Source organism: Macaca mulatta, chromosome 5 (genome assembly GCF_049350105.2).
Source record: "Macaca mulatta isolate MMU2019108-1 chromosome 5, T2T-MMU8v2.0, whole genome shotgun sequence".
Classification (NCBI taxonomy): domain Eukaryota; kingdom Metazoa; phylum Chordata; class Mammalia; order Primates; family Cercopithecidae; genus Macaca; species Macaca mulatta.
The window spans coordinates 55,399,451-55,415,364 of NC_133410.1; the positions used below are offsets into that span (position 1 = coordinate 55,399,451).

At 38.3% G+C, this 15,914-nt stretch overlaps 1 protein-coding gene across 1 annotated transcript in view; it reads right to left on the reverse strand.

Annotated features, from left to right (window-relative positions):
* FRAS1 (Fraser extracellular matrix complex subunit 1) overlaps positions 1–15,914 on the reverse strand; it is a 449,198-nt gene that overhangs the window by 100,758 nt on the left and 332,526 nt on the right. Inside the window, exons 38-43 of the mRNA XM_015138463.3 lie at positions 14,867–15,114; positions 8,759–8,907; positions 8,413–8,575; positions 6,488–6,623; positions 2,079–2,269; positions 911–1,064 (exon numbers count right to left, since the gene is read on the reverse strand). Coding sequence (XP_014993949.3) covers positions 911–1,064; positions 2,079–2,269; positions 6,488–6,623; positions 8,413–8,575; positions 8,759–8,907; positions 14,867–15,114 — 1,041 coding nt within the window. The remainder of the gene's footprint in view (positions 1–910; positions 1,065–2,078; positions 2,270–6,487; positions 6,624–8,412; positions 8,576–8,758; positions 8,908–14,866; positions 15,115–15,914) is intronic.

The window sequence follows — 15,914 nt, forward strand, 5'->3', positions numbered from 1 at the left end:
TCTTCCTCCATGAATTCAAACTCACTTCATTATCTAAATCTTATTTTTTCCTTCTGCAAAGTGAAAATAGCACTCTCTTCACTCACTGTCTTTCTCTTAGGGCATCTAGAGTGAAAGATGGGACTATGCTTTAAATTCCTTTTCAATTAAGAGAGACACTAAGCATCTTTAGATTGAAGCGTATATTTCTGTTTTCAAGGGTCATGTACCACATCGGGACAGTCAAAGTGCTTCATTCAAGAAAGTGAAAGTGAATGGAAGCAAGCTAAAATACAATGCCCAACAGTCTTTTCTGTTAACCCTTTATCTACAGCAACAATTTAATCTTTAAAATACCAATGAGCATTACGATGAATTCAGACACACCACTTGCATTCCAGAGCTTTAGCCAATAACTGGGGAGATGGCTCTTAAAAAAAAGAAGTAGGTAGAAGATCCCAAACGTGGGTTTTGCATCTGGTTTAAATGAGGAAAAGTGCTTTTTTTTTTTTTTTTTTTGCAAAAGTACAAGTTCATACAGACATCTAGTATGCGTCTACAAGGGTACATAAAATGGCTCAAGATTATCAAACACTGATGTCTACCCTGAGAAGAGGATATGGGAACTCTGAGAAGAGAATAGGCAAACTCTGAAAGCTTTTTGGCTTAAGGTTACATAGAAAAGCAAAAAAACCAGCTGAAATAAAACTTCAGAGACACCAATTAATTGGGATTGAGGTTTCTTAAAAAACTGATGTCTACCAGGACTCCAAAAAATATTAGCCAGCTGTGAATTTGATTATACTTTGATGCAAAGAATGTACCATATACAGGAAAAGAAAAGAAATAATCAATTGAAATATATGTGTTTATTCTAATAGCCCATCAGGCATCTCAATTAAGAAGCTTTACATAGCAGTTTGTGCCCTACCGTGGTCAGGCTTTCTTGTCAATGCAAAAATGAGCTCATTATCTGGGGTATCCATGTCTTGCAGGCTCAAAGAAGAATTGCTTATCACCACTCCTGAGCTCAGCTGTACTCGGAGGGGCTGCAAGGTCATCCTGGGAGGCTCATCATTCTTCCTCTGATTAAAGCATAAACTATTAGATCTCACACAGATATTTAAGAAGAAAGAAAATGCACATTATTCAGAGACAGTATCATTGCTACAGAAATGCTCACTGCCAAAATAGCATTTAATGTGTCACCATCTTTACTTCCCAAGCAAAATACTTAGTTTGAAAAAGAGAGCAAGTCCAGGCAACAAAATGTCCCCTTCAACAGAAGCTGATGGACATTTCTTAAAAGTTTTCTCAGATATCTTCCATAAGTACAATGACCATATTTTCTAGACCAAAAATATGGATATGTGCTTTGACAAGTACAAGTATTAATATATTTTGAAGATAAAAGACCATACTAATTGAACTCAGAACTGTCTTAGAAAATGCTAAGCATATCACAGTACCTGTAGAAGGACACTATATTTGAAAGTGTGGGTCTCTAAAGCTGTCTCCCCGCCCTGGTGCCAGCCCCTTTCCACCACTGACCCTTAAGAGTGCCGAGGGTCCTTTACATTTTATTTTCCCAAGGCAGAGGGTATTTCATTCTGAGATTTATCTTCCCCTTCCCCCGTGTCTCTCTCGGTAGAGCAAGCCTGTGTAGTTGCTCAAATGAGAATAAATACAACGTCAAGGAACACATTTCTTTGATGTTACAATTAAATAAATAAATGCAGTAAAATAAGAAAAGGCAAATACGCATATAGAACCAAAGACAATTTCAGAGAGAAATAGACACATATAAGTTTTTATTTAAATACGTGACTGGCAAAGCATCTCTGACCTTCACAAACTATTTTTCCTACCGAACAAATAAATTTAATCCTGAAACGGAAATTTAGATTTCTAACTCAAGCCTTCTCCAAATGCCAACCTTAATTCTACAAGTTTCCTGAAGGCTATATTTTAAAAATGACCTTCAATGTTGAAGGTCAAATCCAATCTTCTTTGCTTTTGGGTCCCTATAAAGAAAGCTCTCTAATGGTATGAAATATTGTGGTCAAGGGCTCAACCTTTCCAACTTCCAAAGACTTTACCTCAATGGTGATATTGATGCTGTGAATTTCTGAACGACTGGTTCCATCACTCACATAAAAACTAAAAATATCATGGGTTGGCTCAATGCTTTCATGAACACTCTGAAAGTAGTAAATGTAGTTTTCCAGGACGTCTTGAACAGGAAATGATGCCTCTAGGTCACTGGTAGTTTCAGGGCCAAACCGATCACCTGCATCAACATCAAGAGAGCATTTTTACCTTGATCTATCAATTCCTGCTTACCAGGCTGAACTAGAAAACAAGGGATCATTTTCAGCAAAAAAAAAAAAAAAAAAGAAAGAAAAAAGAAAATGTATTTGAGGATAAAGCTGGGAGAGTGGGATAAGCACAAGACTAGGAACTGGAAGGCCTGGGTCAGATCTGTTTCCTCACTGACTATTTCTCATCTATAAATGGATATACTTGCCCTGCCATTTCCAAAAGGAATCAAATGAGATAAGATGCAAAAAAACTTACAATAATTTATATAACATAGAACCACTGGTTGTTCTATTAGGAGTCTCTGATCATAACATCTGTTACTAGGGTAAGTGACAATACAGAAGCAGAGATTCTACCTTAAGCTCCAGCCAGTTTCAAAACCATTCTATCTGGCATATCCTGCACGAGGAACCCTCTTTCACTACATAAGAAAATGTCAAATGCACATCTTTTAATCTAAAAACATCTGTAGTGTTAACTGTATATCTTTTAATCGAAGAAACATCTGCAGCATGTTTTCATTGGCCCTCCCAATTTCTTAAGGGAACCTCTGCATGGGTCAGAGCCCAGCCCCTGGGATAGAGCACCAGGGCTATTGTGATGCTACAGGTACCATTCAGATACTATGATGCTCAGGTGGGATTCAGGCACTGAGGCACTTGGCTACCACCATTCAGGTACTGAGATGCCCAGTTACCATTCAGAGCTCCACAGAAAATGCTGGCTCAGATTACCCTTCTCATCCCAACCCCAAACACTGCAAAAGGCCCAGGGGAAGAGTAAGCAATATCGAAATGATAGATGTCTTGTCTTTTACTTGATTTTAATTTAAGTCTAATTGATTGGTTTGAAATTGTCACCACAATGTTATTCTAGAGAGAGGAGAAAAAGAAAACCCTTGTGTCTTCAAACATTCCCTGGATATACATCAACACAGAAAAGTACAGCTAGCAGATCTGAAGGCAACAGGCTTTCCCCTTCCCTTCTCCATGATCCTTTGCAAAAATCAGATCATAAATTAAAAGGCTATTAACTTCCTAAATTGTAGACAGTGTCATAGTTATTAGAAATCATTTGAAAGAAGAGCTCAACACAATTTTTTTTCTTTAATGATGAATTTTCTTAAATTTTACCCCTCAGATTTTATTCCTCTAGGCACCAGAAGCTGAGAGAGGTCTAAGTGGCCAGTGACTCAACAATCATTAGGATATACAGTTCAGGGTTTCCAGAAGGAATGGCTAAAATTCCTTCCAATTTTTACTTTTTTCTTCAATGTATCACTTTAAATAGGAGAAATGCAGCTTCCTTATTTGAGTCAAAAATAGACTTAGTAGTAGCTGGGCAAGGTGGCTCATGCCTGTAATCCCAACACTTTGGGAGGCCAAGGCAGGAGGATTGCTTGAGCCCAGGACTTGAAGACCAGACTAGGCAACATAGTGAGACCCTGTCTCTACAGAAATTACCCCCCCAAAAATTTGCCGGACATGATGGTGCATGCCTGTAGTCCCAGATGCTTGGGAGGCTGAGGAAGGAGAATCACTTGAGCCTGGGAGGTCGAGGCTACAGTGAGTAGTGATTATGTCATTGCACTCTGACCTGGATGACAGGGCAAGACCGTGTCTCAAAAAAATAAAAAGTCTAAGTAAAGTAAATGATGCCTAAAAGTATACACAAATGTAATAGTGCCTCATTTCAAATCACTGGAGAACACGCTATTAAACAAGTGAATCTGTCACTGAAGCTTTAAGCTCCAATCCTTTCCATTTAAAAAACGTTACCTTCTATTTTTGACATAAATCATTCTTATTAATGTGCTACCTGCTTTCTTAAACAGAATATATGATGTGCAAATTAAATAGGTATTGATGCGCACAGGCGATCATTGTGAACATCCATTACTGCATAGCACTGGAACATAGCGATACCCAGAGGGAATCAAGGAGGGTCCTGTCTTGTTTGTGCCAGTCTTGAATGAATTCAGGCTCCATGCCATTAGATTTCATACCTAACAAAACAATTCCTCTTTCTTCTCTTGGTGAAAACTAAAAGCTGGTTCTTTTAACAGTTTTTAAAAAGATGCTTTTCTGATCACCTAGGTTCTGAATTTAGGTAGCTAGTTTCTTTTCTTTTTTGAGGCAGGGTTTCCCTCTGCCGCCCAGGCTGGAGTGCAGTGGCATAATCACAGCTCACCACAGCCTCAAATTCCTGGGCTCAACTGATCCTCCTGCCTCAGCCTCCCAAGTAGCTGAGACTACAGGCATGTGCCACCACGTCCAGCTAATTTTTAAATTTTTATTCTTTTCAGTGGAGACAAGGTCTTGCTATGTTGCCCAGACTGGTCTCAAATGCATGGACTCAAGCAATTCTCCCACCTCGGCCTCCCAAAGTGCTGAAATGACAGGCTTGAGCCACTGTGCCCAGCTGCTAGTTTCCTATACATAACTCACACGCAGCTCTAAACAGAGGCAGAGGAGCCTCTCCCATGGGGCAAGGGATGGGGTCTTCAGTTAATACACCTTGTGATAATTATTTTGCCCTCCTAAATGCTTTTTTGTTCCTTTCACGTTTATACCAATATTATTGGAGAGCAGCAGTTCTCTAAGTGTGGTCCTTGGGCCAGCAGCAATGGCCTCACCTGTGAGCTAGTGAGAAATGCAAATTCACAGGCCCACACCAACCTCCTTAAACAGGAACTCTGGGGTTGCTGCTCCAGGAAACTGTTTCACAACAGTTTCAACCCTCCAGGTGATTCTATTGCACCTTAAAGTTTGAGAACCACTTTTTAGAGAGACTGAAGCTTGCCAGAAATTTGACTTCTAAGCCAGGGGATAGTCCTCTCTATAGAATATCTCTGCACCTCCATGTATTCCAGGTTGACATAAAATCATGTTAGGAAGGCTTAATAAAAACCACACGGAGAGAAGGGGTGGTTGGGGTAGATATCCTTTCATTTCTCACCTTCGCCTATGAGCTTCCTTCTGCAAGAAAGGCCACTTTCCCTCTGCCCAGGGTGATTCCTACTAGCCCTTCAGGTCCCAACTCAAATGCCACTTCCTCAGACTTTTCTGCCTTCCCAGCAAAAGTCATTGCTTTGTCCTACTTACTCTCTCAGGGCTTTGCTCCTTTCCCTGTCCTGGCATTTTTCATTCGTTGTAATTTGTCAGTCTTCCTATCTGTCTCCCACTCAAGGCACACGAGTCTGTGTCTTATCCTTACATCCACTTTATCTAGCACAAACATTTGTTGAAATAAACCTAATTCTGCAATAAACAGATCTGAGGCACACGTTGAAAGGCAAGGTGGGAAAAAGACTCAAAACTTCTACAGGAAAACATGAGACTACTGCTAAGTGAATTTCTGGTTACCAGGCTCCAATCCCAGGCCCCATGCTGGCCCCAGACGCCTGCAGTCAATGGCCTCGCCATGGGAGCTGCTAGCTGCATGCCAATTAGAGCCCAGCGCTGGCGCTCAGGCAGCTCCGTGCAGGAAAAGCAGCACAGCAACCTGCCATGAGCTGTCTCAACTGCCAGTCACAGCAGGTCTCAGGGGGCCACGGACAGTACATACCTTCTTGCCTGTCCTTCTCTGTGATAACCACCAGAGTGTTCAGGGCAGATGGTGGAGGGGAGGGCTGTGGAAGAGGGTGTCACAGACAGACAAGCTTGCATTTCAATTCATGTCATATATGTAGAAGGAGCTGAGACAGAAGCTATGGTTCAACTAAACTGCAGCTGCCTCACAATAAAAGGACAGGAATTTTTACTTCCTGGACACTCAGTTCTGAGTGTAATCCACAAGCCGTTCTGCCCCATTGCTGGCATTCCAAATCCCCTTTCCCTGCTCTATTTTTTTCCATAAGATTTATTCACCTTCTAACATCGTACACAATCTTCTCATTCATTAGGTTTTTTATTTGTCTCTCCCACCCCCCAACCAGGATTGAAGGCACTGTGAAGGGAGGGGGTTTTGTCTGTTGTTATATCCCTAGTGCTTAAATAAGTGCCCAGCACACAGAAAATGCTCGTCAAATTTTTGGTGAATGAATGAAACCTTCCTTCCTTCCATTTTTTCAAAATGGTTCCCCTCCTCTGTAGTTCTCCGTCTCCATGTTTAGCTGGAAGCAAGGTCCTGCTCCCTCTCCCCTCCCTTCTCTCAAGGTCCTGAACAGTTCTACAGGAAGTGGTACCTGTTCCTGTGTTCTCAATGCAGCCATATTTGGGCAGAGCACTTAGTTTAATGATGGCATCTCCCTGGAGGTTGTCATCATCATCAGTAGCAAAAAAATGGTGAAATGAGAGTGGGGCTCTCCCTCCCTCATCAACCTAGGAAAGAAAAGAATGTAGAGAGTCCTTGGTAATTTCACATAACCACAATAAAAAAGAGCTGGATTGCAAAGTGCTGCCCGGGTGACCTTCCAGCACCAATGCCGCTTCTTTGAGGCGGCAGACCCTCTACAGTCGAGATGAGGAATGTGTATGTTGCTGAAGCCAGGCAATCTTTTAGTGCCTCTCAAAGCTATAGTCAGACGTGATGACTTCTGTATCTCCCTTCAAAGTTGCACTTCATTCAATGATGGATCTGGTTATAAAGCAGCTCTAGCCCATTCTAATCACCCACCTCAGTTCAGCTGCCTGCCAGGATGGCTGCCTTCCTTCCACATCAACATTCAAAAGCCCACAGCTAGAGAATGATAGATCCAGTTCTCCTGCAGATACTGTGAGGGTGTCTGTGTCCTCTAGGCATTCTCATCCAGAATAAAAGTCCCGTTTATTCTTTTACATTATATATTTACAGGTGTGTAGCAAGAAAGGTTCACCAAATCTGAAAGCTAGTGCTTATCTTAATGTCAAGGAGGAAAACAAATCACTATAAGTAAAAGCAGTTGCTCAAACTGATTTTTTTCCTTTGGAGTTCTATTTTGTATGCTAACCCCGCAACCTGAGCCTGGTGTTTTTCTCTAGCCTGCTGGAGATGGTCAAGCCATTTCACCCTGAACAACTCTTGGCTAACTGTAGGAAGATCTATAAATTACAAAGGGGAAGGTCACTCTGACTCTGGGAATGGGGACAGTCCAAATGGCTTTTCCAAGGTTTTATGTAAAAATGGAAAAATGGGAGGAATATCAGAAATAACTTAGTTTTATGAAATAAAATAACTTAGAAATAACTTAGTTTTATGAATTTTCAGTTGCTCAACAAAACCAGAAAAATGCCTGAGTTTTTGGCATTATGGTATGTACATACAGCAGGGAGGAAAGTGAATTAACTTTTGTGAAATCCCTACTACGAACTGGGTACTGTACTAGGGGGTTTCCATACAATTTTATTAATCATTAGAGAAACTCTTTATGTAGTAGAAAATGATAATATTTTAAAGACAAGAGCCAGGTATGGGACTACAGGTCCACAGTCTCACTTTCTAGGGAGGCCGAGGTGGGAGGATTGCTTGAGCCCAAGAGTTCAAGTTCAGCCTGGGCAACATAGTGAAACCTCCTCTCTTAAAAATAAATAAAAAATAATAAAAAAAGAATTTAAAAAAGACAAGGAAACAAACCATAAAATAAAAATATAAAAGACAAGGAAACTGAGGCAAAGAAAGATTAAGTGTATGGTCCGAGGTCACTCAGCTGATGAATAACAGAACTGGTACTTGAACTCATGTCTGGGTATTCAATGATGAGAATGCATTGTATTGCTCTGCCCATAAAGGAACTGTCAGTATTATTTACAGTGCTAAGTACTAACTTGATTTAAGGAGTGATTCGGGGACATTGTCCAAGTTTTAGTTGCTGCCAACATTTGATTGCAAACTCTTCAAAGATATATTCTTTTTTAATTTTTATTCCCAATACTAACAACATCTAGCATGGTGACTAGTACAAAAATATTTGTTGACTAAATAATGTAGATATAATGATTTGATCTTCTGCATATTTATTTTCATACTTAGAAAAACACTCACAATTGAAAACCATGCATATCTTGATACTGCTGCCTGGATATTTTGGGGGAAATACCTGGCAGCCAGTTTAGGCAGAAATCCTTCATTTACATGACTACAGATTCCAGCTCTCCATAGTACTCTCTGTTTATTGATCTGAGAATTGTTTACCGTGATAAGGTCAGCAAAAGCAATGACTGGAGGTGGATTTTCAGCAGGAGTGATCATGATGGTAAACATCTGATTATCCAGATGGTTGTGGTCCATGTCAGAGACAGAGAAATAGAAGCTATCAGTAACCAGATGACCATCCGTTTCAAACACAGCTGAGTATCTATAAAAAGCCAAAAAGAATAAAACGAATAAGCCACGATGACAAGTCAGGTAAGATGGCTGCATCGTTGTTTAAAAATGGGGCCAAACTAATATACTCTTTCAACAGAGCTACAACTAGTTGCTGAAATATTTTCATATAAGTTTTTAAGAATCTGTCAAATAATATGAAGTGATTATGTACCTGATTTTCTTGTTATTGATGTCTTCCATTGTGAAATTGGAAAATTCTGAGAGTTCTTCCACCTCAGGTCCTGAGGTTCTTAAGAGAGTACCATATGTGGGCAGGTAATTTAACCGAATCCAGATCTCTGGGTCGGGGGAAGAATCATCCTAATCAGGCAAATATGAGGCAGGACATGAATGCACATTTGCAGGAATAAACACTTCCAGTAGCTAAAGATCTATTGGTACTTCTCTCTCTGCTAATTGGAAAAGTCTCTTTCCCTTTGTCATAAACAACATTATTTCAAACTACAGTAAAAATCCCAGTGTTTATTCTTCCCCAAATTTCTCTTTGATAACATCTTTTTCTAAGAGTAGCTCAAGGTAAGAGAAGGGAAACGCACTTTAGGTTCGTGGCATAAAACAAAGAGATGCCTTATTGTTATCAATACCATAAAAGCTGTCAAAGATTTTATTTTTAAGCTTTTAGTAAAAAATAAAACTTAATTATCTATAAGTCATCAACCTGTAAACACAGATGTAGGATTTTTCTAGAGTTTCTAAGAATGGTTTGCTTCTAAGAAACAGGCAAATTTTCTTTATAACATATAATACAATGATAAAATTCCATGAAACAGAAAAAAAGTTACTTAGCTTAGCCAATGGCTCTCTTTAAGCAATATTCAATATGATAAAATTTTAAATTAACAAAAGAATGTATGAAGTCATGGATTTCATTTTATCAGCACCGAATCTATGAATGTTCACTTCCAAGATGCCTAATCTTAACAAAGACCATTTCTCTTTCCTTCTACATTGTTTGTTGAGAAATAAAAATGACTTTCTCTGTTACAACACGGACAATAACAATGTCTTAATGAACAATTTCCTCTTTCTTCAAGAATATTTTTGGAAACATCTGGGAGGCAGGCAACATCTTCTTATAAAGTTTCCCTGAGTCATTCAGTTTTTAGGGCTGTTGATTGTGAAAATGGGGGCACTCTACCCTTTACCACATCAACAATGAAAATTAATGTTGCATGGTCACTTGTACTTTCAAAAGCAAATTTTCATGCTATGTTGTACAGTTAGTTGAGGTATAGGATCACGAATGTCAGCACAGACACCAAGAGGGCGGGGGGCCAACAGGTTTTAGTCTGTTCTCATTTCTATCACCAGAGACCTTTTAAAGTTAGTAGTTGAGAGTCTCAATTCAAGATCGCTGAATTTTCCATATTTCCTCATATCACTTGACACTAGCAAGAAAGGAACCTAAATTCATCAAAGCTGCAAGACTTCAGAAAGTTTTCCCTATATTTATGTTCTTTTAAACATTCCCCACTTGGGTTATCAAACACAATATGTAGACTCCAAAAGACTGCTTCCTAATATTACTACGCATTCCCTCCGAGAGACTTTAAAAAGAGTTTTAAGGTGTTGTCTTCTGAATTGCTGATAAACTACAAGGACAGAGCTCCTGGCTCCTACTTAAAATGGATAACTTCTAAATTTCACATTGACAAATTTGCCCAAAACACTACTTTATTTCATGGCAGGCATATCTTACTATGTATTTCAAATCTCATATAACTGCTAGGTTTGAAAAAGTGGGAAATCAGCTAGACTTTTTTCCTGAAAGTACTGTCATGATTTAAAGAAAATCACTATTTTAAGATATCCCAGATATTGGAGGTACAAAAAATGTATAAGAATACAGACCTTGTTCTCATGTAAATTTCTGTTCAAAGACCTTCTTATCCCTTTTGTATTAATTTATTTTTTCATTTTCTTTTTATTATTTTTACATCATGAACCCATCATTCAACACGAGGACTAGAGCTCTGAGAATAACTAACATTTTATGTATGTGGCCCTTCTTCCTGTCTCTGGGCCTCCCATCACCCTAAATCTTGTTTCTTATTTTCTTGAATTTTTAAAAATAGCTCGATGTATTACCACAGAATACATATTTTTAGTTTTTATAACTTAGAAATATGAAGTTGACTTTACTCTTTTGCAATTTATTTTTTAAACTCAACATTAGACTGCTAAGATCCATTTATATTGTTGGATGTCACTATAATTCATCCGTTTTGAGGTTCGCTAATATTCTGTCAAGTTGGTAGACCACAAGCTATCCATTATCTTGTGGTGGGCATTTGGTTTGTTTCAATATTTTCACTGTTACAAATAGTAGTGCTATGAACATTCTTGCACAAGTCCTTTGCTGTGTATGTGAAAGTTTCTCTTGGGTAGTAATCTAGGAATCGAATGGTTAGGGTATATGAATAATTATCTTCACATGGTAATGCCAAATTCCTTCCCAAAGTGGTTGATCCAGTTTACACTCCCATCAGCAAAGTAAAGAACATCCTGTGAATCCATTGTCTTCCCCACACTTGGTATAAAATGGTATATGGTTTCAATATGCTTTCCCTGACCACTAATGAAGGTGAATATCTCTTCACATGTTTATTGACCACCCGGGTTCCTCTTCTGTGGAATTCCTGTTCGTGTCTCTTGCTTATTTTTCTACTTGATTATCTTTTTCTTCTTGATCTGCAGGAGTGTTATATTTCCTTTGTTATTTTTAGCTATATATTTTGCAAATATTGTTTTCTCATTTGTAACTGGCCTGTTTGCTGCCTTTATGGTGTGTTTTGATGAACACAAATTTAATTTTTAATATAGTAAAATGTACCAATCTTTTATAGTTAGACCTTTTTGTTTCTAGTTTAAGATGTTCTGCCCTTCCTTAATATCCCAAAAAAATTCACTTATATTCTACAAAGATTTGTAAAATTTTACTTATGGTTTTTCAGTACTTCATCTGTCTGGAGTTAATATCTGCATACGGTGTGAAGCAGTGTACAAATTCCTTTTTTTGTCACATATAATCATTTTGTGCAGATCCATGTTTTAAAGAGTTTCTCCTATTTCCACTGCTCTGGCTTGCTATTGCTGTTTTGTTTTTTTGTTTTGTTTTGTTTTGTTTTTCTTGAGAGAGTCTCACTCTGTTGCCAAGGCTGGAGTGCAGTGGTGTGATCTTGGCTCACTGCAACCTCCACCTTTTGGGTTCAAGCTATTCTCATGCCTCAGCCCCGAGTACTGGGATTATAGTCACACACCACAATGCCGGGTTAATTTTTGTATTTTTAGTAGAGACAGGGTTTCACCATGTTCCCAGGCTTATCTCAAACTCCTGACCTCAAAAGATCTACATGCTTCGTCCTTCCAAAGTGCTGAGATTATAGGAATGAGCCACCGCGCCCAGCTAGCATCTCTGTTTTATATTACAGTTCCATGTGTGAGTCTGCTTTTGGATTGTCTAATATATTCCTCTGCTACACTATTTTAAATGCTGTATATTTAATACATGTTGGTTATCTGGTAAGGTAAATCCCTTTGCCTTCCTACTATTCTTTTTCAGAATATTCATCATTTGTTTTTGTTTGATTGTTTGTTTGTTTTTGAGACAGGGGCTTGCTCTGTCATCCACCCTGGAGCAAGTGCAGAGTGTAGTGGTCCAACCAAGGCTCACTGCAGCCTCAACCTCCTGGGCTCAAGCAATCCTCCCACTTCAGCCCCCAAGTAGCTGGGACTACAGGCATGAGCTAACACGCTTGGATAATTTTCATATTTTTGTAGAGACAGGGCCTTGCCATGTTGTCCAGGCTGGTGTTCTTTCTTACATATTTTAGAATCAGCTTACTAAGATCCATAAAAAGTCCATTAGGCTTTTGATTGGAACTGAATTGAATTGAAAGATTGTTTGGCGAGGGAACTGATGCCTTTTCAATATTAAATGTTCCTACGCATGAATATGGCATGTCTTTTCATTTATTTAATACATTTTAAACGTCTGTCAATTAAGTGTTATAATTTTCCTGTAAAAATACTGCCAGTTTTTGCTAGATTTAGACCAAGGGACATGCTTTTTTCTTAATGTTATTATGGTAAGATCTTTTTAGTTACATTTACTGGCTGTTTTCTTTTCTTGCTTATATATAGAAATGCTATTGCTGTCTGTTGATCTTATATCTGGCCCCTTGATAAATTCTCCTTTTTTTCTAATACTTTTTGTCAAGAGATTCTTTTCTACATAGTCAGTCATAGCATCAATTTTCTCTAGAAGTTACATAACTTTTGCTACATTTACTCTTAGGTATGTAATATGTAATGTTAATATACACAGAATAATATTTTGAATAATTTTATTTTTGGCTGGTTCATAGAAATGCTATTACTGTTTTAAGATTAATTTTATCCTCCCCATATTACATATGAGAAAACTGAGGCCTGGAGAGTTTAAATAACTTGCTAAGTCACGATGCTAGTAAGTGGTGAGCTTGGATTAAGATCCATCCATTCTAACTCCAGAACCCATACTGTTCTTTTCCTGTTTACTCGCAGTGCATAGCAAACTGTATATATAAAACCACTGCTAAGAAGCAAATTACACAAAATCCAACTTTCGCCTTTTTGTCTCCTACAACATCGTATCACTCTCTTCCAGTTAATAACACTTAAACTAAGAACAGACTCATCTGTTCCTAAATCTTTATACTCTGTCCCATTTGTGACTAGGATTTCAGATGGTTTTTCCAATCTTTCTAGATGTTCATGGAAAACTTTCTAACTATGCATATCTGGAAAAGTTTTTCCATGACTCTTAGTACAAAATTCTTCTACAACGCTCAGAGAAAGTTAGTGTATAACCTACCTAAGTCTTCAAAATGTATGCTATGCTTTCAGCAGGCTAGAATAGTTCTTTTGGAGTTTTTCTGCTCTGGTGGGTAAATTCACATTCAATCAATTTCTGAAAATACATGTTCAGTTGCCAATGGGCTTGCAATTTGATATGCAGCTTATAATATGCAGTTAATGGGCAGGAACTGCTCCTGGAGCGCTATTTTGGACTGTGAAACATTTTTCAAGCCTTGGTGATCTACTGATTAAATCTGAATTCATACATTTTTATGAATTCACGAGTTTCAAAAGATTCAAAAGACCATAACTTACAGTAAAAATCACCTGTCAATTAAAAACAAAAAACAAAATCAAAGCTTTTCTGAAACTAGAGTAGACCCGTGAGAAGAATTAGGGTGGAATGCATTTTCCTATAACTGAAGAAAGGACCATTTGAGGGGAAAATCTGTGTAAAAACAATTGTTCCCAGGCCAATGCTTGATCTTACATGCTGCTATTCAGGACTACATTTTATAGTGGGATTCTTCAGCCCAGAAAAGGGTTAGTTAAAAGTATATGGCATTAAAAAAATAAAAGTCTAGGTCATTAGTTGGAACTTTAAGATTAGTAAAGGAAAAATTCAATATGATTAGCATTCAGATAATCATTCTTCCTTTCAAGGCATTGTAAAAACTAGTCATTATTATGTTTACATAGAAAGCACATATCTGCTTACAACATACATAACTGCAAAATAAAATTAATCATCCTCATTATCCTTAGCTCCTGAGGTAGAATCAAAGGAAGAAGATGAGTTTAATTACTCAGGATCCCTTATAAAGTCAGGGCCAGACCAGGAAACAAACTCGAGTCCTTGATCCTCTCCTTGGCCCCCCAAATCACACTGCTTCTTGTGGGGCACGAGAAGGAGGGTGAGTCAGTGAACTGGCTGGGAAATCTGACAGAGAGGCACTGCCGCAGGGATTTTTCAGCATTCCATCTAGACTAGACCTGAGACAGAAACTGATGACAAGTGGGCTTTCTCTCAGGGGCCGTGAAACATCATTACCTATTAGTCATTGATCACATAAGCTCTAAAATGTTCTTTTCCTAAACTTCCCATTGGAAATATAATAGATGGAGCTTAAACAACGGGGGCTTGGGCTTTTACAACACTGGCCCCCTTTCCTGTTGACAATCACCCGTCCCTACACATACTCATTGTGTTTTCTCATTCACTTGTCTGCTCATGAAACACTAGGAGAAGCAGGATAAAGAGTGTAACTACTCCTAAGAGTAGAAGGTAGGGAAGTTGAGAAAAAGGTTCTTTACGTGACCATATACCTGCTGCCCCAAATATTCAGCCATGGCGTTGCTGTCCAGTCTGCCCCATCAGAAGGTGTGGTGGAGAACAAGTAGAGCAAATGGAAGAACTTACCACGTAAGCAAGGTGTGACCTAGTGATTATGGCTGTGCTTTTACTGGCAACAGTAATGCTTAGAGAGGAGCCAGCAGCCAGTCGAGGTCCTTGGTCTTCTGACAGGGACACCTCTACTCTCACTTCCAGCATTGTCACCGTGAGGCCATCTGTGACTGAGATCTCCATGCTGTCTTCTCGGGCAGAGGAACCATCATGTATATACTGTAGAGCATTTTTCTCAATATCCTCATAGGTGAAAGTGTCACCTTCCAAGAATGAAACAAATTGCAAACCAGTTGCTTCTGGGAATAATGCTTTTCATTATATAGCACCTTCGTTTTCAGGATTTTAAGGTTCATATAGGATCATAAACTTAGGGAGGTACAAGCTAATCCAATCACTCACCTACTATAGGATTCCCTTTATACCACCCTTGAAAAAGGGTAGTTTCTCCTTTAACACTTTTCAAGGTGGGAGGATCATTGTTTTACAAGGTAGCTAATTCTACTGAAGATAGTTCTAGGTTTATTTTTAAGTTCTTAAGTATATTGAGCTAAAATCTGCCTCTATAATATCCAGTCATTATTCCTATTTCTAGAAAAATAAAGAACAAGCCTCTATTATTTATGACAGCTCTTTTGGAATCTTATCTTGATACCGAAAATTTTTTGAAAAAGTTAAGAAAATAAATTATACTTGATGAACCTTTAAGAAGTCTTTGCTTTATTTGGAGTTTTTAAAATTAAAAATGAAAAAATATACTTGAAGTTAGAAACCTAAACTGTGCATTCTAGAGTACTAATTCATGATAAATTTGATAGGCATTATGTAAAAAAAAGTTCAAGTTCACACACCTTTATGGAAAATGTGAATAAATAAAATTTAAAATATTTTTTATACAGCAGGATTCATTTTAGTATATAAATACTAAAGCTTCTCAAACTTCATGGAACCCTTTTTATGAGAAATGCCTCTTAGTGCCATGAGCCCTAATGATTTCACAGAACACAGTCGTGAAATTGCTCTTCTTGGATATTATATTCAACTCTATCTTTTGATAGATTAT